The sequence below is a fragment of the Wolffia australiana genome, chromosome 1 (assembly GCF_029677425.1).
Source record: "Wolffia australiana isolate 7733 chromosome 1, ASM2967742v1".
Taxonomy (NCBI): domain Eukaryota; kingdom Viridiplantae; phylum Streptophyta; class Magnoliopsida; order Alismatales; family Araceae; genus Wolffia; species Wolffia australiana.
The window spans coordinates 5,672,752-5,700,542 of record NC_135835.1 but is presented as its reverse complement, the minus strand read 5'-3'; the positions used below and the strand labels follow the sequence as shown (position 1 = coordinate 5,700,542).

General features: G+C 36.5%; 1 protein-coding gene across 1 annotated transcript; it reads left to right on the top strand.

Annotated features, from left to right (window-relative positions):
• The first annotated feature begins 6,147 nt into the window (after positions 1-6,147).
• LOC144713990 (uncharacterized) lies at positions 6,148-9,637 on the top strand. The gene is made up of 4 exons (XM_078588725.1): positions 6,148-6,828; positions 7,048-7,875; positions 8,915-8,994; positions 9,613-9,637. The coding sequence occupies exons 1-4, from the start codon at positions 6,148-6,150 to the stop codon at positions 9,635-9,637; spliced, it is 1,614 nt and encodes a 537-aa protein (XP_078444851.1).
• The last annotated feature ends 18,154 nt before the right edge of the window (positions 9,638-27,791 follow it).

Sequence of the window (27,791 nt, the reverse complement as noted above, 5' to 3'; positions counted from 1 at the left end):
TGTCTTTTGCTGTGACTGTGGTGGGTTCTCAAAGTTTAGGATAGGGGGTGGGCCGGTGGACTGTTTAAGTTTGATTCTTGTGCGACAGGAGAGAGGTCAGGGGCCCTGGCTTTCTTTTTATGTGCATTCTTTTTCCTGCATTGTGCTTTTCCTATGCTTGGGAGATAAAGAAAGCTGTAGAAAAACGTGGGCCAGAGCCCACGTTTCTCGTGCTACAGAACGAGAGGTAAGGGAGGGAGAGAGAAAGAGAGGGAGACAGCGAGTCAGAGGGTGCGACTCAAAGAGAGAGAGAGAGAGAGAGAGAGAGAGAGAGAGAGAGAGAGAGAGAGAGAGAGAGAGAGAGAGAGAGAGAGAGAGGGAGACAGGCTGGGTGAGACTGAACGAGAGAGAGAGAGACAGGGGGAGACTGAGCGAGAAAGAGAGACAGGGTGAGACAGCGAGAGGGAGAGACAGAGCGAGAAAGACAGCGAGATGGAGAAAGAGAGCGAGAAAGACAGCGAGAGAGACAGGTGAGAGTGAACGAGAGCGAGGGAGAGACAGAGAGATAGAGAGAAACAGAGCGAGAGAGACAGAGAGATAGAGAGAGAGGGAGAGACAGAGCGAGAGAGACAGAGAGATAAAGATAGAGAGAGAGGGAGAGACAGAGCGAGAGAGACACAGAGATAGAGATAGAGAGAGGGAGGGAGAGACGGAGCGAGAGAGCGAGAGGGACAACGTGAGACAGAGGGAGAGAGAGGGCGGTCAGAGCGAGAGAGACAGCGTGAGAGAGACAGAGAGGGAGACAGAGAGAGAGAGAGGGAGAGAGACAGCTTGGGAGATAGAGAGAGCGAGCGGGAAAGAGACAGCGAGAGTGACAGAGAGTCTGCGTGAGAGAAAGAGAGAAAGCGGGAGAGAGACAGCGTGAGAGAAAGAGAGAGCGATAGAGATAGAGAGAGCGAGAGAGAGAGATAAAGCGAGAGGGAGAGATACAGAGAGAGAAAGCGAGAGAGAGACAGCGTGAAAGATAGAGAGAGAGAGAGAGCGAGAGGGAGAGATACAGAGAGAGAAAGCGTGAAAGATAGAGAGAGAGAGAGAGCGAGAGGGAGAGATACAGAGCGAGAGAGAGACAGCGTGAGAGAGAGAGAGAGAGAGCGAGAGAGAGACAGCGTGAGAGATAAAGAGAGAGAGAGAGAGAGAGAGCGAGATACAGAACGAGAGAGCGAGAGAGATACAGCGTGAGAGATAGAGAGTGAGAGAGAGTGAGAGGGAGAGAGAGTGAGAGAGTGACAGGGTGAGAGATAGAGAGAGAGATTGGGGGAGAGAGAGCGAGAGGGAGAGACAGAGAGTGAGAGCGAGAGAGACAGAGAGGAACAGCGTGAGCGATTGGGAGAGAGCGAGAGGGAGAGATACAGAGAGAGAGAGAGAGCGAAAGAGAGCGTGACAGATGGGGAGAAAGAGAGCGTGACAGATAGGGAGAGAGAGAGCTAGAGAGAGAGAGATACATAGAGAGAGAGAGAGCGAGAGAGACAGAGAGAGAGACAGCGTGAGAGATAAGGAGAGAGAGAGCGAGGGGAAGAGACCTCTCCCCTCTCTAGAAATTCTACAGCTCAGCGAAAGAACTGCCGCCATCCTGTCAATACCACATTTCAACAGCCCCCATCCTGGCATGCAGAGCTCAGCACTGACCCAAAAAAAAAAAAGAGGACCCCACTGTCAAGCTACTGTTCAAGGTGAAGAGAGAGAGAGAGAGAGAGAGAGAGAGAGAGAGAGAGAGAGAGAGAGAGAGAGAGAGAGAGAGAGAGAGAGAGAGAGAGAGAGAGAGAGAGAGAGAGAGAGAGTGAGAGAGAGAGAGAGTGAGAGAGAGAGAGAGAGAGAGAGAGAGAGAGAGGGGGAGAGAGAGAGAGAGAAAAAGAGTGAAAGAGTAAATAAATAATTGGAAGACTAAATTTTTTGTTGTCTTAATTTTGGCCTTTAATTTTTTTTATTGGAAGAGAAAATAGAGGGAAAAATGAAAGACGAAACGAAGTCTTAACTCTTGACATTAAATGTTTTTATTGCAATGTTGTACATCAGAATTATACAAATATCACCTTATACCTGTAGCTGGTTGGTCTTTTTCGCAGTCACTTCTGTGCCTTCAAGGTGACTAAACTGTCGTTTGAAGAGATCCATCAGATCCAGCCAATTTTAAAGAAGAAATATTGTCCACTAATGCACGGAGCCCACGTAGTCTGGGAGTTCTGCGGTACAGCTTCTGTGATAAAATTATGCTTCTTGGACATTCTGGATAAGAAAATGTCATGTGGAGGGGAGTAATTTATTTCAAGGAGTTTACGAAAGGTGGTCATGCAGCTATCCTTTACATGTGATACAATACATTTACCACTAGTTTTTATCCCCTGACTAATAGTATATTTCCTCACAAAGGGTTCGTAATGTTGGTCATTACTCTGATACCTCAACTTATATTTAGGTCTCATGCGGTTTTATAGAATTACAAGTAATTTTTTCTCCATTTATCTTTTTTATTCATAATGATGCGTTGTTATCCTAACTATTGCTATAAACTCTCTGTAGGGACAATAAACTTTTTTATTGGTTTGCTGAAATTTTCAAGTATTGTACTTACATTTGTTATTCCACCTGTATAGTCTGTAGATGTATTACTGATATTAGCAAAAAATACATTTAGAGTTTGGCCACTGAAGCCTAGAGTGCTGCAAAATTATTATGTATAAGTGTAGAATTTGTCTGAAACCATCGCAAGCATTAGCACCAACAAACTCATAATTTACCCCCGAAAACTGTCTTCAGGAATCCTTGCTTCCCAATCATAAATTGTCCATACCTCCTATATATCTTTTTAAATTGCTAATTGGGCACAAAAATTATAGAGACATCATGATGTTGCGATCCAGGTGACAACTCACATACCTTTCTTGTGAAGAAAATAATTTCTAATTTCATCTGTTTCATTTCATCTCTTAAGAGCAGTCATCAAATGTAAATTCATCATCCGTTAAGACATTATCTAAGATTAATTTAGTGATAAAGTAAAATTTTGAAATATAAATTGAGGGAAACTACAAAAAATCAAAATGACTAAATGGTTAATTTACTTCTTCCGGATTTTGAAATAATTTCTAACCTTCATGTCATATAAAATTGGATAAATTAACTTTTTATCGTTTCTATAAAAAATAGAATTAAATAATATTTTAATTCCTTAGGCCGCAGTGCATAGTTACAGACAGCTTTATTAAATAATATTTCGAATTCCTTAGGGTAAACACCAGAGATTATGTTGAAAGCTTTGAATTCAAGATTTCTCTAATAATGAGGCTACAGGAAGTTTTCCTATTAAACACCTAATCAACTAGTTTGACATAAAATTAGTGCAATGTTTGTAGACATCTTATTGTTGAACGTATGCATCATCATCATTTTGAAATGTGACCTTTAATCATGCCATCAATGGGTCACATTGCTGAATTAAGGATCAAAATCTGTATGTAACTTTATAAACTTGTTAAGTGTCATTGAAAAAAATATTTAAGCCGGTCAGATCTCTTTTCACCATTAAAAATTGGTAGTCAATGCACATCCATCCACATTGGATATTTATTTCTGAATTTTTTGATTTTTCATCAAGTATAAATTTATAATAATAAAATCATTTTATTTCATATGTTTGAATATAAATATGTCATAAATACAGAGACCCGTATTTTAATATATACTTTTAAAGAGCTGTCTATAGAGATCCATATGGCCAAGGAACACTCTGAGTTTCCTGTTATTCTTAGGTGGCAGAAATTTCTGGATCACTTCTACTTTGGCTTTGTCTACATTTCTCCAACAGTTGCTTACTAGACGACTCGTAACTACCTCTTTTTTGACTCAAACAGTGGGACGTTTCCAGCTGAGTCCCAGCCTTTTCTACATCCATATCTGCAAATAATTTTACAAATTTACTAAACATGCATCAAATTTTTTATGAAAATTAGTGAAGTCATCACAAATATTTCTAAACATTATCCTAATAATTTGTTTAAATTCAGCTGACATGCATATGAAATGTAGCTGGAGTATTACATTCTACTAAATTCAAATGTACTAAATGGAAAAGTAAACAAGTTTTCTCTTGTTCCCCTATAAGAATTTCTATTTTTCATACCCAGAAATACATAAAAAAACAGAAATAGTTTCAACATGCAGATTTTTCCAAAATCTGATCAAGAAAAGGCAAAGAGATAATGTCCTATGATCGATGCATATTCTCTGACTAGTTGACAATATCATTTTAAATTTCCTCTTCTTGATGATTTCTGGTCACAGTTATCCCAAGTTTTTTGGTATACATGCACATGACTCACCCAAGAACTTTCAGAAGTTTCATAAATAATCCAGCTTCTAGCCCTTTTAGTATTTATTCTATAACTACTTGACTAATAAGATTTATTTTTCTCTGAAATTGTATAGTTGGTTTTTAATTTCCATCAGTTAAAATTATATCAACACATGATGATGCATTAATTTATTTAATATAAGGAAAATACCAACCAAGATAAAATTAAGGGAATTTAGCACCCTGCAGGCTAGAACTTTCAAAGTTTGGCAGATACATGCCAAACTTTGAATTTGACATCCTATAGTCCCGATATTTTTAAACTGCCAGATCTAGGACGCGCCCGCTTACGTGGACACCGCCTGCCTGCCAGGTGGAATCCGGAGAGTCCACGTAAGACGGGATTCCACCTGGAAGCCAGGCGGTGTCCACGTCAGATACCCGATTTCTTACTGGGATCGAAGGGAGAAGGGAGAAGGGAAAGGGGAAGGGGAAAGGGGAAGGGGAAAGGCCTCTGGCGGGGAAGATTTCTGAGGCTGCAGGATTCGGGCGAAGATTTCGGGCGAGGATTCAAGAGCTTTAACCGGAAGAGGGGTCGATGGGGAGCCGAAGGTTGGTTTTTTTCTTGATTTTTAGGTTTTTTTCTTCAGATTTTGAGGTAGGCTGTCCGGGGGGCCGTCGGAGGCCACGAAGGACGTCGGGAGACCTCCGGCGGCCACCGGAGACCACCTCTGGGTGATCTCCCAGCAGCATGGCCTCCGATGGCCTCCGGAGGCCTGCTGCCGGAGGCCATGCAAGGAGGCCTCCGGTGGCCGTCGGCGGCCTGCGTGGCCTCCTACGGTTAAAGCTCAATCCTCTCCTCTCCAATCCTCAACCTTTCTTCTTATTCTCTTCTCGTCTTCCCATTTCTTCTTCTCTTCTGTTTTCAATTTTTCTCCTCTTTCTCTTCTCGCTTCGTCTTCTTCTCTTTTCGTCTGAATTTCTGCTCTCCTCTAATCTTCTTCCCTCCTCTTCATTTCTCAATCTTTCTTCCTATTCTCTTTCCCGTCTTCCTATTTCTTCGTCTCTTCTCTTCTGACTTTTTCTCCTCTTTTGCTTCTTCTCTTTTCTTCTTCTTCTCTCCCCTTCTCATCTTCTTCCCTCCTCTCCACTCCTCAATCTTTTTCCTATTCTCTTCTCGTCTTCATCTTTCTTCTTCTCTGTTCTTCTTCTCTTCTCTTCTTAATTTTTTTATCCTTCTCTTTTCTTCCTATTTTCTCATCTCATCTTCTCATCTTCTTCCTCCTCTCCAATCCTCAATCTTTTTTCCTACTCTCTTCTGGTCTTCCTATTTCTCCTTTTATTCTCTTCTCACTATTTCTCCTTCTCTTTTTGTTCTCACTTTGTTCTTCTTCTCTTTTCCTCTTACTTTCTCCTCTCCTCTTCTCATCTTCTTCCCTCCTCTCCACTCCTATACACATTAGCAGTTACATATTTCTATTTTTCTGTCAAGTAGGGGTGATGACGAGAGAAGAGTGTTCGGTTCTTCTTACGATAGTGATACAGATTCTGCATACCTTCCAAGTGAAGAAACTGAGGGGAGTGATGGATATCAGAGTGAAGAGTGGAATGATGAATTTGTTGCCACCCAGCTAAACAGAGAACAACAACTTCAACGACAAATATAGGGTGATGAATGTCATAGTGAGTATGACATTTCAGATGATGATATATTAACTCCTAACGATACGGATGACGAGGGCGAACCTATTATGAATAGGCGCGATGGCACACATTTTGATTCTAGATGCCCGATTGATAAGATAAAATTTCAAGTAGGCATGGGATTTGAATCGCCATCTGAATTTATCGCCGCTGTGAAAAACTATGCAGTCTGGAATGGGTTGAACTTGAAGTTTCCACAGTCTAGTAAGAAAAAAGTTGAAGTTGTTTGCACTGAAGGTTGCCCATGGAGGATATATGCTAGTTGGACTTATACCAAGGAGGTTTTGATTGTGAAGAATCTAAATGATGTTCATAGGTGCAGTCGGGCTTCAACATGTAGACAAGCTAGCTATCAGTGGATTGCAGACCACCTCTTAGAGAAATTTCGACTGAATATGGATTGGAAGGTAGCAGATATGGTGCGGGAAATAAACGAACAGTTCGGCATCACAGTGACCATGTCTACATGTTATAGAGCGAGATCTGCGGCCCGTAAGATGCTTCAAGGAACTTTGGATGACCATTACCACTTGCTTCCTTCTTACGTCGCTGAGTTAAAAAAAGTTAATAGGAGGAGTACATTCGAGTTAGTGCTTGATAGGGACGGCCCTGATTCTCTGAGTAGGTTTAAGAGACTTTACATATGCTTCGAATCACTGGCAAGAGGTTTTGTTGGCGGTTGTAGAAGACTCGTTGCTCTAGACGGTTGTTTTTTAAAGACTGAAATGAAAGGTCAATTACTGAGTGCTGTGGGGAAGGATGGGAATAATCAAATGTTCCCTATTGCTTGGGCAATGGTTGAAGGAGAAAATCAATCCTCCTAGACTTGGTTTATTCAACTGCTCATGAGAGATTTAGGAATTGGCGACGGTCTTGGTTGGACGATCATAAGTGACCAACAGAAGGGTCTAGAAAACACACTTACAAATCTGTTACCATAGGCGAAGCATAGAAACTGTGCGAGACATATATTTGCGAATTGGAAGAAAAAGGGACACTCCACCAACATATTGCAGAACTTATTTTGGGCCGCTGTGAAGTGCACAACTATTGAAAAATTCCGGAGGATTATTAGAGAAATGACCGCCTTGAAACCAGAAGCCGCGCAGGATTTCGTAAATGTGGGCGTACAAAAGTTTTGCAGAGCTTACATCAGTGAATGGTCGAAGTGTGAGACGATTGACAACAACATCTGTGAATGCTTCAACAGTTATATCTTACAATTTAGGTCTCTACCCATCATAGACATGTTGGAAGGTATCCGAAGTACAATCATGGAGAGGATAGTTAGGATGAGGGAGTTATTCTCTAACAGAACTGATCAATTGTGCCCTCGCATAAAGGAGATGGTGGAACGAAACAAGTTAGAGTCTAGGACATGCTTTCTTAAACCTGCAGGGTGCCGTCAATTCGAAGTTTCAAACATGAGGAACAGATTTGTGGTTGATTTACGTGCCGGGACATGTAGTTGTAGATATTGGCGTATACGAGGTGTTCCATGCTGCCATGCCATTGCTTGCATTCACTGGAACAAGGAAGACCCTGCAGATTATGTCGTTGACTGGTTGAAGAGAGATGCGTATGAGCTAGCGTATAGTCATGGTATTGCTCCTATGAATGGAAAGAACATGTGGGTTGAAGTTGAAGGGAATTATGTTTTCCCTCCTCTCGTGAAGAGAACCCCTGGAAGGCCCAAGCAGAGGAGAAGAGTTGACATCAGTGAGAAAGAACTAAAGGGTCGAAATTTTGGCAAGAAAGGCGTCCCAATGAAATGCTCTCTTTGCCAGCAAGTGGGGCATAACCGGAAGACATGTATCCGACGAAGGATGCAAGCTGCAGGCCAGGTATGGATTGAAATTCTTGTATAACATCCCTAACATGCTCTAAATATTTTTGCAACAATGAATACATACTTATATGTCACTCAGGGGTCCGAGGGAGGTGAGCACCAGGGAGCTACGGAACTTCCACTATTTCAAACATATGATGCATATGAGCCCACGATTGACATGGTCAGCCAAGTTTCAAAAAATTTAGAGCAACCATCAGAACCATTTCCTATACATAATACCACCGAAAAGGGAGAGTCCTCTTCACGCGGCATCTATGGAAAAGGGCGAAAGAGCATTGGCAAGTTGCAGGTTTTAATGATTCTTCCTTTTATTTATATACAATGTAATTTGTTGTTTAGATCTCGTATAGTAATCTGTTATTCTATTCTTCTGGTGCGAAGGAAGGAAACAGAACACAATAACGATGTTCAGGTACAGAAGCAAAAGTTCGAGAAGGGCATGGGGTAATAAGGGGAGCTAGTGGAGTAGCCTATGCGCGCGTAAGTTTATTCTATGTGTCCATTGTTACATTTCTGTTCGCATTGAGGAAAAATCTTGAGTCACTAAACTTTTTTAGATGCCTGATGAACCAATGAGAACAACTTATATGGGTGCATATGGTGGACAATTTTTCACTCCTTACAAAGGTTGACTTTTCACTCCATACGCAGCCATTGATTTTATTTACGATTGGGTAAATCACCATTTAGTTATTGACCTAATCATCTCTTTGTGGATTAGACGATGGGGCAAGTGATCAAAGGAAGACTATGCAAACTCCACCGCAAGGGAAACACTAATCATGGTAAATCCACGCCATGGAGCAATTGAGCTCTGCTTGACAGTATTGCTATTTGCTTTTTTTTTCTTTTTAAGACAGTCAGCTGACTATTTTGATTTGGAATAAAAAAAAATATATGTGTCTAAATCCCAGATGATGGGCTCATTTGCGTTTGACATTGGAGGATTTGTCGCCATTGGTTTTTTTAATGTATTTAGTGTGGCAACCTTACTATTAATTATTCCATAATCGGGGATTTTTGTAATTTAGGTACCTGAAAAAACTAATGCTGAGGCTGAAAAAACATCCTTGACACCAGAGGAAGCTAAGATTAAGGCGCAAGAGCTAAGGTTTGTACTTTTTATTCATGTCTTGATTGGCATAAGTAGGACGAGTTGTAATTTACAATTAGTTGAGCTTATGCAATTAGTGCTCTCTGTTTCAGGAAGAAAAATTATCAAATATTCGTATCTTATCCACGGAATTTGTATATGATAAAATTGGTTAAACCTAATACCTGCCAAGCGGAGGAATTTTTAATGTTTCAATATTGGTGCTTGCTATGCGCTGGGAATCTTGCATAGAGTTTTCTGTGAAACTGAACTTGAATTCATAATTTGTGAAGAAATTGACATTCTAGAACGATTGATATAGGATATATTTAATTTTTATTCGAAAGTTATGCATCGGAAATTCTCATGTGACATTCTCTTCCTCCAATTTGTCGTTTCATCTGTATGAATTATGAATTCAAGTTTATTCAAACAGGGTGAGAAATGAACCAAGTCGAAGTTATACTTGGAGAACATGTTTGGAAGGAAAAATTTTCGGCACTGAGACAGAAAGACAAGCATTAGCCAACCTGTGAGGGACATGGTCAAGAGAAGACTGTACGCGTTCAAGAGAGCCAACTTGCCCGCCAAAATCAGCTTTCAATTTGTTAATCATTCGAATCACTTCACTTGCAGGCCTCTACAAGAACTAAGTAAATGAGTGCTAAGAACAGTCAGGAAACGTCTGAATTAAAAGGGAAGAGTGCGTAAATTTTATTAGCTCATGAAAAAGAGTTTATTTTTCTCAACTGAAATTCGTAATAACTGTGAATATGAAATTGGCCTTAGGGTAGGGTTTCAGAAAAGCCATCGAATTTGTTGCGCAAACATGCTTAGTTCAAAGATGAAAAGCAATTCACTCCATCGAGAAAGTAACTTCTTTTCTTGTCATATCTAGAGAACCAATTATCGCTCTTTCTGAAGAGGAAATCGGAAGAAAATATGAAACCACTTCACTGAAGAATTCTAAAAAGGGACATAGCAAACGACTATGAACTGGAAAAATGTGGAATTAACTGCCCAAATGTAATAGCAAAATGTAAAGTTGCAGTAAGTCTAAATACGTAATAGCAAATGATTATCAACAGCCCATTAAATGCAAACACTAAATCTTAATGAATATAAAACCTGGATTGGTCTGTAGTGTATTTTTATTTTTGCCAATAAAAAAAAAATTACTGGCCTTGTATACTGTTTTAGTAGGGAATGAAGGATGGAGGATAAATTGGTTTCTATGCAAGATTCCCAGCGCATAGCAAGCACCAATATTGAAACATTAAAAATTCCCTCCCAGGTCGCGGAGGCCTGGTGCCGGAGGAGAACGACGAAGGCCGCTTGGGTTTAAAAGTTTCTATGCAAGATTCCCAGCGCCCTTTTTATTCTGTGACGCTCGTGAAGAAGTGAGACTGTTGAAGTGACGGGGAAGGAGAATGGTGGGTTTCATTAGAGAAGAATGGAGGATAAATTGAAATGAAAATCAACTGAAGGAAGCATACTTCAAATGTCGCCAGGATAATCACAAATAATTAACAAATTAGGAATCCCCAAATCTCTGGAGTCTGGAGAAACCAGTGGATGAATGCGGTCACATCAGGCTTTCACACGAGGCAGGTAATGGAGGCGCTGAACGATTGGATTCTGCGAAGGAATACGCCTTTCTCTAGCTCTCCAACTCTATTAATTTATCCACCCTTCCATTCATATATATCGACAAGAATAATCCCATCCAATAATGCTCAGATACTTCTATCCAATAAGACGCCAAACTGTCTGAACAATTGGTGATAAAGCTAAGGTGCGTAATCGAAAGGCGAGAGAACCAAAGAAATTCAATCAGCCCAGAATGCATCGTTCTCGTTACCTTCAGAAAATCCGAGATAAACAAGGCAACCGACGATCGAGACTCTGATGAGCGAAGACAGTTCATCAAGCAATGGCGTTGGCGAGCACTTGTCCGCTCTACGATCTCGGGTGAGAGAAGAAGTGCGTACCCGCCATAAAGGCGCTAAGAGGAGTGGGGTAAAATGAAGCGGGGTCGAGAAGTGCGTACCGGCCTTCGTCGTTCTCCTCTTCTTGCAAACTTTTAAACCCAAGCGGCCTTTTAAACCCAAGACGACCCCCCGGAGGCCTGGTGCCAGAGGCCCTCCCAGGTCGCAGAGGCCTTTCCGGAGGCCTGGTTTGGGACGTCTCCGGGAAGGCCTCCGGCAGCCTCAGAAATCTTCCCCGCCAGAGGCCTTTCCCCTTCCCCTTTCCCCTTCCCCTTTCCCCTTCCCCTTTCCCTTCTCCCTTCTCCCTTCGATCCCCGTAAGAAATCGGGTATCTGATGTGGACACCGCCTGGCTTCTAGGTGGAATCCCATCTTACGTGGACTCTCCGGATTCCACCTGGCACGCAGGCGGTGTCCACGTAAGCGGGCGCGTCCTAGATCTGGCAGTTTAAAAATATCTGGACTGTAGGATGTCAAATTCAAAGTTTGGCATGTATCTGCCAAACTTTGAAAGTTCTAGCCTGCAGGGTGCTAAATTCCCTAAAATTAATAAGTTTGAAGTACATCACGTAATTAATTTTTATGTTTCCTATATATGATAAACCATACATGATAGTTACAATGTTTTTTTTAAAATTATTATTTATCCAAAAAATTATATTAATTTATCAAGTGAAAAATGCATTAGGGTTGAATCCATAGATAGTAGGCATTGAAAGAGTGAATTTCACTTATTTTTTTTAGATTTTTAGTAGTGTTTTAATATTTTTTTAGATTTAATGAAATGAAATAATTTCAATCAAAACATTAATACTTATTTTTGTTTGAGTAAATTAACTTATAACGTAAGATAAATACTTTTTTATTTTTAATACATTCTATGAAATTTGTCAGATTTTAGGAGTATTTTAGTAATTCTTAGGGGAATAATTGAACTATAAAAATACAATTTCCTTCACCTGCATGTTGAGAGTGCCAGTAGTGGGCACCCTTGCACAAAGGGGAAGCCATTGGGGGAATGGCCTCCGGTGAGTGTTGAAGTTGGGCTGCACTTAGGGGTGTACAAAAAATGCTGTAACTTTCTCTATATGATTGTTTAGCCTGGTATGATGTGTTGTAAATATCTTGATCTCTATATTTTTGGTCTGGAAAAAAAAGATAAGAGAAAGAGGTTAATAATTGAAAACACTGCATAAAACTTTTTGTCATGCCTGTTAGGGCCCCTGATGGTATTTTTTCATCTTGTTGTCAAAATAAAGAGACTAAGGCCCCAAATAAGATACTAGGACATAACTTAGGGATGAGATACAAAACTGGGAGAGTTAAACAGATGAAGGAAAATGATCCAATCCTTGGATCTCATTCCACAGATTCAGGAGGCTGTTATATTTTTAACTCCAGCCCAGAAACATTTTTTTGTTTTATCATCTAATAGGGAAACACCTTCAAAATTATAATTTATGAGGTAGTTCCACAAATTATGCCTCCTTTTGACAGGGTCTCTAAAGACAATAATTTGAGCCTTTCCCCCTCCTTGAATATTGGGCTTCTTATTCTGATCCAGACCATGGGTTAGGCATCTCCTTCTCTCCCATTTTGATCCATAAACTAATATTTTATCTATGAAAATCTACTATTACAATAAAAATCCAAGAAAAAAATAAGAATAATCATCTCATTCCATAGAATTGCGCGGGGTTAGTCTCAAAAATGATAAATTAGTATTCAATAAAAAATTTTAAATTTTCTAGTTATAATAATAGATAATTTATAATATTTAAATAAGGAATAATTATACATAATTATCAATATTTATTGATGTAACCAATTGATAAAGATGAAGACATTTTAACATGAGAATCACGATTTAATCATTAAAATGCATATTTCAATGTAGAAGGTAATTGTGTCGAATAAATGTTTGTATTAAGAGAATCAAAATAATTTTCAGTAAATCAAGACCCTAAAAATAATGTGAAATTTACCATAAAGAACCATGATCAACCCTTCATTTGAAATCTGCTAAACATACATCTTGAGAACACTTTATAGTATTATTCATAAGTATAAAATTATTAATTTAATTTATTTTACTCTCCAAATTTTGGTTTTACTATTCTGTTTTTCTAATCTGTGTTTGCCATTAATCTTCAAAAAAGGTCTACCTAAAATGATAAGTGAGTTTTATGATATTTGATTACCTTTGTGTCATCTAGAATGAAATCAACTGGAAAATATCAACATTCTATTTTAACAAAAACATCTTCCGATAATGCATAGCTTTGTGTCCTAGAATTATTTTTTAAGTATTATGGTAAAAGACAGGTTCTAAATTTACAGACTTAAATTTATCATTTAAGGTTTTTGGCATAATATTCACACTTTGTCTTAAATGAATCGGTCATTTGGAAGAAAATAATTCCCCATATTTCACCCTTGCCAAGAGAAGCTTTTGTATCCCAACATTTTTCAAGAATTTATTTAAAAAAGAAAAAAAATTCATACCACTGAATTGTTTTTTAATAGCCATGCACATATTTTTTAAAAAACTACAATAACAATGGATATTTAATAATAATTCATTCAAACGAATCAGAATGGCAAACTGATTGAAATATCCAATTTTGCGCATCATGGGAATAAGATTTCATATTACAATTTTGCATTGCAATAGAAAATGGAAAACAAGATATGCAATTATCAAGATCATGCTTTGTTATTTTTCCTTCTGATAACAAAGTAATTATTAGGTTAATATCATCAAATTTAAATTTTATTTGCATTAAAATGGTAACATATGCATTTTTATCAATCTGGAAGTGATTAAATATATTTTTTGAGTGATATTTTAACCTTTTAAGGTTCATTAGCATTTAAATGCTTTTTCAGACTTTGTTTTGTTAAAAATATTAAAATTTTGAGGCAGGATATATTGTTTATGAATTTTGGACTTTTTATATTCAAAATAATTATAAATTTTCAGAATATTCTATTTCATGACTTATAAAGTGTTTTATGGAAACTATTCAAAGTCTTGTTTCCCGCCTTGGGATGATACACCATTTGAATAAAAACTATGCGGCATGCGTGACACATAATGCATGTTTGTTAAAAATACTATTTTTATATGACAAGAATAACATGTGTCAGCGTGCCATTTATGCCATGAAAAATGTGTTGATATGGCACCCAGCGACACGTCACCATTTAATAAGCCATTTATGTTATACATGATCAATTAAAATGAAAAATTTCTATTATTTTTCCATGTAGGACACATGTCACTTTTGGAGCTTCCGATCATGGAAGATAAGACGAATGCAAAAATCATTAAAAGGGAATATGTTGGGATCCTTCAAGCACCAACGTAAAGAGTAAAAGTGACACTACTGCTGACGAGGACATAGAAGATTTAATCAAATGGAGGAATATAATTTCTCCCAATTCATAAATTTATATCTTTAATTTCAGAAGGCCACTTACATTGAAACTACGAGGGTAGTTTCTTCTTTCTCCCTCTTTACATACATACCTTCTTGTTTATAAATTGAGGTGTGGATCTTTGCAAAAATCATCCTTGATTTTGCTTTTTACATTTGTGGGCTTATTGAAAGAGAGTGGGTTTAGGAGATCTATCAAGCTTGTTTGTTATGTCTTTGGTGTTTGAGATTAGTTAAAGAGAGGAGTATGAGCTTACTTACACTTGCAAAATGCTGCGGTCCTGACAGAACATAACGACTTATGGTAAGTGTCCTTGCATTACATTGGTTCTTTTCATTATCATTGTTAGGACTGTGATCACATCATTCCCTTTCATCATTCCATCACATCTTACACCTTTCACATCTTAGTATCGTTACCATCTCATGTTCACTTCATGATCATACCTCATCACATCATCACATCTCTATTGGTCAATTTATCATCTTACATCATCCCCTTCCTTCTGTTCGGATCCTGAGGCCTCAATTGACACAATCCAAACTGAATTTTTCATTAAAATAATAAAATTCAAAGAAAAATCTTAAAAACCTTTGTGCAGATTGCAAGTGCAAATTTTTAGGTCTTCAATTAGGCATCTTCAAGATGTTAGAATTTTTGACGTCTAAAGATATCTACATGATCTTTGGAGTATTGTATCTAATCTTCTTTGCATGATTAGGATGCCAAAAGGCTGTTTCCTCTCCTTACAGATTCCACTAGAAGAACGCTAAGAGAAGAGGAAGAGAAGAAAGAGGACGGGCACTCAAACTAACACGTATGAGTATCAAATGTGGATCCCAACCTTTATTTACACTGTCATGGGAACATCTAATAAAAGTCCTTGAAACTAAAGTATATACACTAACATCTAAAACATTTTGCGTGTGACACTCAAGGCCCAGATATCAATGTAACTAATAACTTTAATGACCTAATAACCTTTATAGGGATAAAATTATCAATTAACTATATAACATATAGTTAATGCATCAATGATTGATTTATCCCAATTGAATTGGTTGGCTCCAGTGGTGGGATGCCAAGCTACACATTGTATACTAAAATATACAAAGGATTAAATCAAGTTTCCCCTGGAACATTTATCATCATTAGTCACCGTGTACTATAATCTATCATTCTTGTGATGATCCAAAATGACTAAGGGTATGGGTAACCATCAGACCCACACTTGCCATTCTGCTTATTGATGATGAATGAAAAAATCAACAGAGAGCACCTCCAATATTTCCACTACCTTTGCCTAATAAGCTTTATTGGGATGGACTATATTTTCCTTGAGTCAATATCTTCTGACATAGAGGGTAGATGATCCCATCTTGAGCACACAACAACTTTCATGGGCTTGTTGCATCCGATCTAGGGTGATTCACAATTCCTTGACTAGAAACTAGTAGGTCATAGTAAAAACACTATAGCCCATCCATAAACTGTCTTTGGCGTATCAGGCCCAAGAATAACTTACACAGTCATGACATGGATCAACTTGATTGATGATTGGTATAATACCACATAGGGATTCATATGGATTATATCAATGAATTTTTTTCATAAAGAGCACTCACCACCTTTCCTTAATGTCTACATGTTATGGCTATGGGATCAGTCATACTCATCATTTGAGTGGGACACGTTAATTATGTTATATTTGGATATTTAAATGTTCTTCTCAAGTATCCTCGAAGACTAATGATCATAACAATTCACTTAGCCATTTCATGTATACATGGACTTCAATTATCAACATCAAATATGTATTATAATGAATATGCATCGTATCCATGAATATAGAACAAGTTGTGAAATGTGTGAGTGACTTGGATGCTACTTATATTTTCCAGTACATTCACTTTGTAGCTTGATCTTATAATCTTGTTCATATCACTATATCATATCTACTATACTTTATACGAAGTATCCAAATCTTATTAACAATTACCAGGTTCTCATCTCATATTTTCCTTGACTCACTTTCCTATTTTTTATGTATTCCCCCATCTCGTTAAGCACTACTTAAAGAATATTAACTAGAGATTAACAAGATGATACATAATCATCACTAGTTAGAATTTTTAGGTGATTCAAGATTTCTTCTCATCAACATTAATAACTGATGTGTGCTCTCTCACAAATCCATCACATTCAAGTTCTAAATTGTTTTTGAAAGATTCCTCCATTATTAGTCTGATCATGACATTTCCCTATATTTTCATCCTTTAAAACATTTCATGTTGATGTATCGAGGTTGGGAAGATCTTAGGAGGTTGGGAAGATCTATGACAAATTTTGGAGGCTTAGGATATTCAGAGACCTGCTAACATTGTGAGGAAGAAAGAAGTTGTAAAATGTGTTTTTGGAGAAGACTCAAATGGAAGATTTGGTGACCTCTCCATTCTAGAGATCCTTAGACCGTGATGTCAAGTGAGAGTTTGTAGAGTACAGACTTAATCTGTATCAAAGACAATCCATTGGTTTCTAGTTAAGTATTGTCTATGGTCTTAACCAGCCTTTTTTTCCAGATTACAGAACCCAGTAGGCTGGTTCTTGAACCAGGGTAAACTTTGTCTCAAAGATAAAAGATTCATAAATGATAATCCATGGATATAATTAAACCCAAAAAATTCATTTATATCCTTTTTCAATAGGAGCAGAAAATTCATTTTATAATTTCCTTCTATATTCATTTTTTAGCATGATTATTGTTCTAAATGTTTCTCCAATATCTGCATCATGACCACTTTCAAAGTGATCTTTAACCATTCATGATGAAAAATATGCTCAATAAGACTTCAATAGTGAAATTATAGATAGGGATGGTCCTTTGGTGCGACCGGTGCAATTGTAGGCCGATGTGCGGTCCGGTTCAAATTTTTGGACTGCACATCTGACAGTGTTTTATTAAATCGCACCGCACATCAGCCAAGGTCCTGTGCGGTGCGATTGTGCGATTGTGGTCCGGTTTTTTTCTAAGGTTTTGAACAAGAGATAAAGGGTCTGTGAGCTGCGGCGGCCGTCAGGCACTCCGGCAGTCGGGCTGAAGTCGGGTTGAAAACATCGGGATCAACGCGTATATTCTTGAATTTTGTTCGTTTGCTCACCATGTTCACTTGTTCTTGAATTTTGTTTATTTGCTTGAAATTTTTGAAATTTTTTGTTTTTTCCCCAGCAAAACAAAAGTTCCAACAGTACATCTTTGTAAAAAAACACAGTTGCTACAAAAATGGGCAATGTTGTCAGAATAATGTCTGTGGAAATGTCAAAGCATTTCAATACGTTTGGTTTTAGTGAAGATAGATCATATGTTTTCGTCATGGAACTGGGATAGTTAATTCTTCGTATTCAAAAATCTGATGAAATATAAGTTTTTTTACAAAGATTCAATATATGAATGTCTTCAGATCTTGACTTATGCAACTACTGTAGAATCCTATTGAATTTCAAAAAATCCATTGCTTGTAAGGTTTTTTGCCATTTCATTGGGTTTTGAAACGTGATGATGTGTATGTTGGGATTCCCTTCATTTTCTTATTCATGCACTTTGCAGTTTTTCTGTGACTTTCGTTTCACAAAATATTCAGCAATCCATTTGTTTTGCGAAATATTTTTCTCTTCTTTCATTACACTTCTAATTCAGTTGAGCAATGTGAGATGTGTTTTTTACACTTATTCTGCACTTTAAAATTCAGAGATGGGGATAGTGTTGAGCAATCTTTTCAATGTCTCTTTCTCTCAATTACTCCCTATTCTCTCTTACTCGGTTTCTCTCAATTACACGCTCTCGCTCAATCTGTTTCTCTCAATTCCACCCTATTCTCTCTTACTCTATTTCTCTCAATTACACCCCCTCTCTCGCTCTCTTTCTCTCAATTACACCCACTCTCTCATTCTGTTTCTCTCAATTACTCTCTACTATCTCTGTCTCTATTTCTCTCAATTACGCCCTCTCTCTCAATATCTTTCTCTTAATTACTCCCTATTCTCTCCCAATCTGTTTCTCTCAATTACACCCTATTCTCTCTCAATATCTTTCTCTTAATTACTCCCTATTCTCTCTCAATCTGTTTCTCTCAATTACACCCTATTCTCTCTTACTCTGTTTCTCTCAATTACACCCTATTCTCTCTTACTCTGTTTTTCTCAATTACAACCCCCTCTCTCTCACTCTATTTCTCACAATTACAACCTCTCTCTCAATCTCTTTCTCTCAATTACTCCTTATTCTCTATTACTCTGTTTCTCTCAATTACACCCTCTCTCTCAATCTGTTTCTCTCAATTACACACCACTCTCTCTCACTCTCTTTCTCTCAATTACACCCTCTCTCTCAATCTGGTTCTCTCAATTACACCCTATTCTCTCTTAACCTGTTTCTCTCAATTACACTCTCTTGACAGTTTATTATCCATGTCATCGTCCTTTTAAATATTAGGATGGAAGACTTTGAATCATCACCCGCCCTGCAATACACAGTTATGTCTAGGGTGGATGAGTTTTCAGAAAGTGGCGCAAATAGAGAACATAAGAAGCCCCGTGTTACTGAATGCAATCTATTGAGGAACTTCACGTCTCAGGGATGACAATTCAGATGTAACATATGTAATGTAGTTGTGGACCGCAGAAAATATCTGAGCAGCACTCCTCTGTGGAGACATTTGGAAAAATTTCATCGAAAGGTTTTCGCATCCTTGAAGGGTAGGGGGAACAATGTTAGAAGGGAGAGGTTAGTGGCTGAATATTTTGGTACAAGAGATTGTAAGAATCAATATTACATTGGTCATACGATAGAGAATAAGAAGGAAGAACTAGCATTTCATATGTCTATATGATTCACCCTGCGCTATTGTTAGGAAGAAGTACTTCATAAGACTTCTCGGTTACACCACACAAGAAGAGATATCTCTCCCATATGTATGGGCTATCAAAGCCAAAGCACAAGCTCTTTACAAAGATATGAAAAAAACCAAACAACATTAATTGGCTGGCGTTGCTCGTGTATCACTAACACTAGATGCGTGGACTTCTGAAAACATCATTGCATTCTTAGGGGTGACTGTGCATTGGGTCGACAAGGAGTGGAAACTGTGTGAGCGCAACGGTCCTCCAAATATTGGCGGAGTTTGACTTAAAGTCAAAGGTATGCATATGAATGTAATCAATAATAGTTTATTCAATGACATTCTCAGATTCCTGATTTTTTTTACGCAAGTGTGCGCAGTGACCACATACAATGCATCAAATAACCAGAAGATGATGGCTATTCTGGAAGATGAATTGAGGCAAGCGAACCATCATTTCACTACAAGTAGGCACATATTATGTGTGGCACACATAATCAACCTTGTAGTCTAGGCTAGGCTCAGCTCGCTACGGGTGATCTGAGTAAGTCATTCTGGATGATAGTTATATTCCTGACACCAATGGAAGGGACAAAGTTAATGATAACTTCGGTTCATCCACTCTGGGTGATGTAGTGCTCTGATTGATGGAAATTGTGACTACAATATATGGGTGAACACAAGGCGCCGAGCGCTATGTATCACTATGCAAGTAGTATGGATTATCAAACCATAAGAAGATCTCCTCAGATTGCATTACAAGGTGGAATTCAACGTATGAGATGCTTGTCGCAAGCGTCGAAAAAGAGGGATACTCTTGATGTAATGGCGATAAATGTCTTGAAGAAGCCTTTGTTGGTGGATGAAGAGTGGCAGATGATCAAAGATTTTGTAGGGATATTGCAGCCCCTTGTGATGGTCATGTCCCTCACTTGTCAATCCAAGTCACCAATTGCAAATGAAGTAATTGTCATCCTTAGAGCAATGACAACACATCTTGATAGTGTCATGAGAGGAATTCGAGAAACAACCTTGTTTCAAGTGAATACTGTTATATCATCATGTCATGAAACTTCCATCTACAATGCTTGTCAAGCAATAAATACCAAGATGAAAAAATATTCAACCATCCTTAGTCGTAACCAAGTCTTCACCGTTGCTGCGCTCTTTGATCCATCCATGAAGGGACGGTTAATTGACCATGACTACGGAGACGAAGTCATCAGTTATGTAAGGAATTTATTAGCTGCATCCGACGTTAGAAATGATCAAACTATGACTGATTCAGCTCCCTCTGGGTGTTTTCGTCCAGCTTGGACAATGGCCACTTTTTTCAGCGAGGCACTTGATGAGTTGTTGCCAGATAATGATCACACCACAACTTCTGATACACTACATGAGCTAGGCGCCTACATTACTTCACCTCTCATCAAGGGGACAGAACCGTTACACTGGCGGAAGATCATAGGTGAGCACTCGTATCTTGGTTTAGTGGTAATTGCAAAGGAGTTCTTATCAGTCTCGGGGACAAGTGCGCCCTCAGAGAGATTTTTCTCGGCCAGTCGTGCCATCATCAACTACAAACAGACAAGGCTGACAGTGAAAAACATCGAGCTACTCATGACACTGAAGTGTTGGTGGCGAGTGGAGGAGGATGCCAATGATGGTAGCAACAGAGATGACGAAGATAGCGGGGAGGATCCAAAGGTTGATTAGCATGATGATATATTGCAACAATGTGTTGTACACTTTTTGGTGACGTGCAATGACATTTTGACTTCATTTTCGTAAACAATTCATAATTTTCAACATAATGCCTTAAGATTTAAAAGCATTATTTTTCCTCATAATAGCAATGTAATCTTAAAATCATATCCTTTTCCTAATAATAAGCCGACTTTACACCTAGTGACTTAATTTCTTAGATTTACAAGGACGATAATTGTTGTCTACTTTCAGATAAAACTAAAATATTAACATAATGGACTAAGAATTACAATCATTCTAATTATTATTTACTTTAGTATTCAATTACTAATGAGCAATTTAATCTCGAAATCATCATTTGAAGGGTCGTATCAATTCAGTGAGTGTAAAGCTGACGACTCCCTAAATTCAATGTTTAATTCAAGCAGTCAGCTCATTTTTAACCGTTTTATGGATTTTAGTTACATGTTAATCATCATTCTAGGTAAAATCAGATTTCAATATAACTTTATGTTCTTTTATGATTTTTATATAATTTATTAATGGTTGGAATGACTCTTTTTAAATCAACAGGCAGTTTTGAAAACACAAATTATTTTTAAATAATGTGAGGCTAAATTATTGAATCTTTTGGATTTTATAAAATTTAAATATATTTTTCTGAATTTATTTGAAGAAAATATGAATTTTAACAAAATATTTAAATAAATAATTAAATCCGCGCTGTCCCTTTAGATTCAATTGTTCGATTTTGTGCGATGTGCGGTCTGATTTTGTCGCACAAAAGGGGATCGCACATTGGTCTGCGCTTTTGTGCGATTCAAAAAATCATACACCGGGCAAAAAATTGGACCGGACTGCACGACCTTCCCTAATTATAGATGTAAAATTCATATCTTTGATTTCCACAGCCTTTCAGGATAAATGAAATCTTAGTTAAGGTTAATGTAACAAAATTTCAGATAAAATGACGGAAAATCTCTAATGACAGCATAAGTTGATGAACTCAAATCTGGGGTCATAATAGATTACTCCCTCTTTTAAATACATTCCATTTGTGCAGATGGAATTCACAAACAAACCAAAGCGAAACACAATTTTTTGTGTGATTCCTCATTGAAAACCACATAACTTTCTATTCCCATCCACAAATCACACATAACAGAAGTGTCTAATTTCCATTAAAGGTAAATTAAACATTTAAAAATTAAGGAGAGGAGTCTGAGCATCTTTTGTTTTGTCTCCCAACGTTTACCATAATGGGAGGCTTAAATGTGGTTAACTCTAGCAGTTTTTCTCGTAAATATGACATCCTAAATGAGAAACTTGAGTCCCATACCATCTCAAATATCTAGATTTTTGAGAAAACAAAATCTTCAAAGGGACATAGCAAAAACTCTTAGATTGTTGGCTGAGTCCTGGTTTCCTAAAGGTCATCAATGATTCAAGCATATCCACCTATTGGTGTCTGGAATTGTTTTTTCTGAAAAATGACAGATTTTCTTCTGATTTCCAATATTTATATCAAAATGAAAGAAATTTTTTTCCTGCATTTTGAAAATTTTTGATAGTTTTCTTGGGATATATCTTTGTAAGAATGTCAATATATAGTTCATCTTGATATGGTTATCAAGAAAACATCCTACAATTGGAACCTATCCTTGAAGACGAAAGGGAGAAAAACCAAGGAGCAACCTTAAGACTACCCAGAAAATCAAGGAGCTCAATAACTAAAGGTAAGAGATTATTGTGACCCCATCTGAAACTCAAGTTTACAGTAGAATTAATAATTTTATAATTGACCCTCTGATGCTTCAAAAAATATTTAATTTTTATGGTAGATTAGTAATGAATCTCTTTAATTTATTAAGGGAGTTTTTGGTATTATCTGAACATATAGATACCCAAGATTTTTCCAGGAAGCACTTAAGATATTACTTGAATCTATATAGTTCTTCGAGATATTAGTGGAAAACTCAGCCTGTCAAAAAAGTTATTCTAGAAATGGTAGGATTGGATGACTAAAATGGGGAAGACTCATTTATGTTAAGGTATTTAATCAAAATTATAGATAAAAATCCTTTGAAAAAATATTCGAAGAACAAGGTACAAAAGAACTAGCTGAGTAGTCAAACTTTTATTCATTTTCCACAGTGAATGATCCTCATTACAAGAAATATTTTATTTCTGACTAGTATTCTAATGGAATAAATAAAAAATACATAGATATAATTTTTAGGATACTACATGAGGAGAATAAGGGCTATCAAAGGTAGTTTGAACAATATTAAAGCTACATGGAGGAAATGAGGAACTGGAGTGAGATATTCATGGACCAAGGAGTAAAAAATCACCAACCAAACCAGAAAATCCACACGATGAAAGGTAAAATGGATTTATTTTTTGGAATGGAAGAAAAGTAAGGTCAACTTCTAATCCATATTGTTGTAGAAACATATCTTCGGTAGATAATAATGATACTTAGGTTAGTGATAGTATATTTAAAATCATTATAGTGAATTTTATTTTAGTAATGATATTTGTGATGTTGAAAGAGTCAATTAAGTTTATAGTTTAAGTAGTGGAAAATATTTATCTGGTTCCCGCAAGCCCAGAATAGAAATTTTAGTATATATAAAAGTCACATGAAATTTGAGTCATGCTCCCATCATCTCAGGCAGGTTTTTCTTAGCCATGATGAAGACCCTGCAGATTGTGATACTCGCTCAGCTGAATAAAAATTAGCTGCTGAAATAAATTGAATTCACCTTTTCTAAGTTACCAAAGTGTCATAACAAATGAAGTGAATATGCAGGCTTATAAAGTTTAGTGGAAGAAGATGATTTAAATCATGATCCTGCAGTTATAAATTATTAATACTTGATGATGTTCAATTGATGAATGAAACTATATTTGAGATCTAATAGATTTAACTTCTTTTGATATTGAGCATAAAACTTTGCGTTCTTCTCCTAAATATATGTTTTAAGGCCAAATAATTATTCTCCTATTGTTATCTCATAAGTTGTATCCACAGAGAAATAAAATGAGTTAATTAAAATCCTATAATCTTATAAATTGCAGTAGTTTGACAATTGCATAGACTTTTAGTGAATAAATATTCTAAGCCCAATAGAAAACCTCAAAGAAGCCATAAACCCTTTATTATTGAGGCTATGGAGGAAAGAATAAAATGACTATGCACAAAAACAAAAATGGTGTGGAGGTTCAGACCAGAATTTCTTCCTGGGACAGAGTATGTATTTATTATATGTGTACTAATTATGAGACTAAGAATGAGAACTATTTTTATATTAATTGATCAAAATTTTGAGAGACTTGGAAAGCACGAATTTTACTTTTTTTTGGATTTTTATAAAGGTTACAATCAGACAAAAGTTATTTAAAGTTACTAAGAAAAATATACTTTTACTTTCTTTGCCAGTAGATTTGTTTTTTAAAAAAACTACATTTAGATTATGAAAACCTCCAGATAGATTTCAAGTATTTCTGATGAAGTATTTTCAAATTGAATAGGATATTGCTTATCAGTTTTCTCAAATTTTATGCTTCTTTTGATTCATGATATACTATCCAGATCAAGCCTTTGCAGATATGTGTAAGAAATCATTTAATACTAATTTTGGAAAGGTCACAATGCATGCTGAAATAGTTAATAATTGTAGGGTACTATATCTGGAAGGATGGGTTGGATGAAGACAAGGCAAAAGTAGAAGTGATCAATGGCATACCCTATCCATAAAAATCAAGCAACTTGGAAGCTTCCTTGGCCAGAACAATAATCTACATGAGATTAATCAAATACTTTGCCAAGATATTCAAACCCTTTACACATTTTTTTTTAATGTTGAGTTTATTTTTTATTATAATGAAAGAGGTATCTTTCTGTAAATAAATGAAGCTGTGATTCATATGCCATATTGTTGCATTTGAACTAGGAACTTCCATTCAATATAAATTGTGAGCGTTGTGACTTATCAGTGGGATCAGTTTTGTGTCAAAGCGAGACAAGAAGCTGGTGGCCATTTACCGCAATGATTTTGAGTAGCACGATTTAAGCCGGTGGCTGTTTGATCATTCAACCACAAAATGATGTCCATTATAATTAATTTATAAAAATATTATTATTTTTTAGATAGTAAAATCGTTATCTTTTCTGATCATTCATCTTTAATTTTTTACTTACTAACAAAGAAGAATCATCTAGAATTATAAAATGGATTTTATTATTACATGAATTTGATTAATAAATGAAAGATAGACGTCTGTAATTGATGAATTGTCCGGATTAAATGTTGACTCGCCGTTACTTTTTTAAATTATTTTATTGATGAAAATATTTCAGAATTACCTGATAAAAATTACCATTGTTCATTAAACAATCATGAGGATGTTAAAGGGAAAAAATGGTTATTATTTGATATAAAAGATATAGTTTTGTGGAAAAACTTTAATTATTTCCTTCCGGATTTTAAGAAGAACAAATGAAGTCCCTTGAGATTGCTCACTCATGCCTAGATGAGGGGTACTTCTTATTAAAGGTCACAGCTTATAAGGCACAAGAAATTAGATTTATTGGTTTTCATTATTTGAAAATGCTCATGATTTTTACCTTGAATACCTACCATGTCAAGCATCCTAAGACATGACTTAATGAGATTCTTTGCATCTAAAGTCATCATAGTTTTTTTATGAATGGGATATTAATTTTTTGGCACCTTTTTCTAATTATAGTGGGTATGAATAAATATAGTGGTTGATTATTTTTCTAGATTTTTAGAAGCTACATCCTCAAGAAAAAATAATGGTAAATTAGCTACTGATTTATCAAAAGTTATGTATTTAGGTGCTTTCCAATCAGGTGCTTTCTTAGTGTTTTTGTTTCTTTGCGGAACCTTTTTCTTAAGAATAAATCACTAGGGTGTCCATAAAAAAATAAAAAGAACGACATGATTCATGAAGAAACAGAAATACCCCACGAATTTCTTATTAAGATAATTTTGAATTTTCTTATTTTTTTCATTGATGCCCACCTATGAAATAATGGGACATAATTTTTCTATAAACAGTTGCAATAGTTTTAAAGGCCATGCATCAGTCTTAGCTTGGAGATGATAAAATGCACTTTTTGCATTCATTTACATAATCATTAACTACTTTTAATGTTTAATTTTATTTTTTATATTATGATATTTTCATCATTATCATGCTATACTACTGTCTTAATTTTTACATTACACTCAGATATTTTATATCCTTTATTAACTTTTTACATTTCTGAAGGTCAACACACCTTTATTTCACCACATTTCTTGGGTTGATGAACAAGGAAAGGAAGCAAAGAAAGAAAGCAAAGCTAATTTGAAAGTTGAAGTAGCTAGATGATTCTTATAAAGTAACCTTATTGTGTAATCATTTAATTCCAGAGGCATGTATTTAAACAAGAGCAAATTCAGAAGCAAATGGAGAAAGTTTCATTTCAATGGGAAATTTTAATTATTTGTAGTTTTTGAATTTTAATTAAATTTATGACTTTAAAAGGCCAGAAAAATATTCGTTTGTGCCCGCTGTCACATCTGATGTGGCTGCACCAAATGGAGCATAGTATGGCACTGAACGATCTGAACTTAAGATCTCTTTTTCGCTTTTACCACTGATATGACTGATAACATGAAATAATAGCTTATATAATGCTAGTTTTATCAAATTTGTGGGCTTTTAATGTTTAAAAACATCAAATTCTAGCACATGTTATCATGATTTTATGTTAAAACAACACTTTTCTTAATTTTCAAGAGAAATAATACCTTTCATAAATAATTAGGTTAATTAACACATTTTAAACGTTTTAGAATTGAAATTTATAAGGAATTAAATGTTTTTAATTTGCCTAGTTCTATAAACAGAAAAAGAAATCAATACCAAAACTTAGGTTAGAAATTAATAAAGCATTTTTTACACATTAATAAATGGTTTTTACAATTTATTTAAGTTGCTTTTATATAAAAATCATTTTTTTATGAAACTGGCCCTTATTGGGCCAGTTAAAGCACTATTGTAGTGTTAAGTTGTGCAGAGTATACATTGAGCGTGCAGGCCAATCAGGGCTGCAATAGGCGTCTTCGGTGCATGACACACACGTGCACAGCATCGTGCATGTTGCACACCACACATAAGAGTCAACCAATGATATGCAACTTAACTCGCTGTGTGCGACGCAGTGAGTTAAGTCGTGCGAAGCTTGCGTGGACCAATTGGATGGCAGATCCTCACAGTCCATGCAAGCCTCGTCCGTGCAAATCACACGTACGCAGCACCGTGCGTATGAAAGCCGACGCGTACGTGGCACCACGAGGCCCAACCGCAATGCTTCATTCAGCCTGCATACAAAGAAAATAAAAGGGTTCTTGATTTTTAGGCTTGAGAAAAGTGAGCATGGCTTCCTTGACGACTCAAGTACAGCCTGGAGTGCATTCGCAGCTCGATTTAGACAGTAATTTTGATGATCCGGTGCGGAATTCCTCCCCAAAATTCAAGCATCAATTTGAAGAAAAGCTGGTTATTCGTGCGCAGAATCTTTTCAAATTGACTAATAGATCATTCCTGGTATTTCTAGGCGCAATCTTAATCCATTTTATGCTTGATTTCGTGTTCAATTTTAGCAATTTCATAATTTCGTTTACGTTCAAAGTTTTATCTTAAATTTTTATTTCAATTCTTTTAATTCTCGAATTTCCTTTGTTTTCGAATCGATTAATATTGAT

What these genes read in the sequence shown, in the direction of transcription:
- LOC144713990 (XM_078588725.1), top strand. Translation starts at nt 6,148, where the DNA reads ATGGGATTTGAATCGCCATCTGAATTTATCGCCGCTGTGAAAAACTAT. An exon ending in TCCCTATTGCTTGGGCAATG is followed by an intron (nt 6,829 to 7,047) that starts GTTGAAGGAGAA and finishes AACATATTGCAG; the next exon opens with AACTTATTTTGGGCCGCTGT. An exon ending in ATTAAGGCGCAAGAGCTAAG is followed by an intron (nt 8,995 to 9,612) that starts GTTTGTACTTTT and finishes CTTCACTTGCAG; the next exon opens with GCCTCTACAAGAACTAAGTA.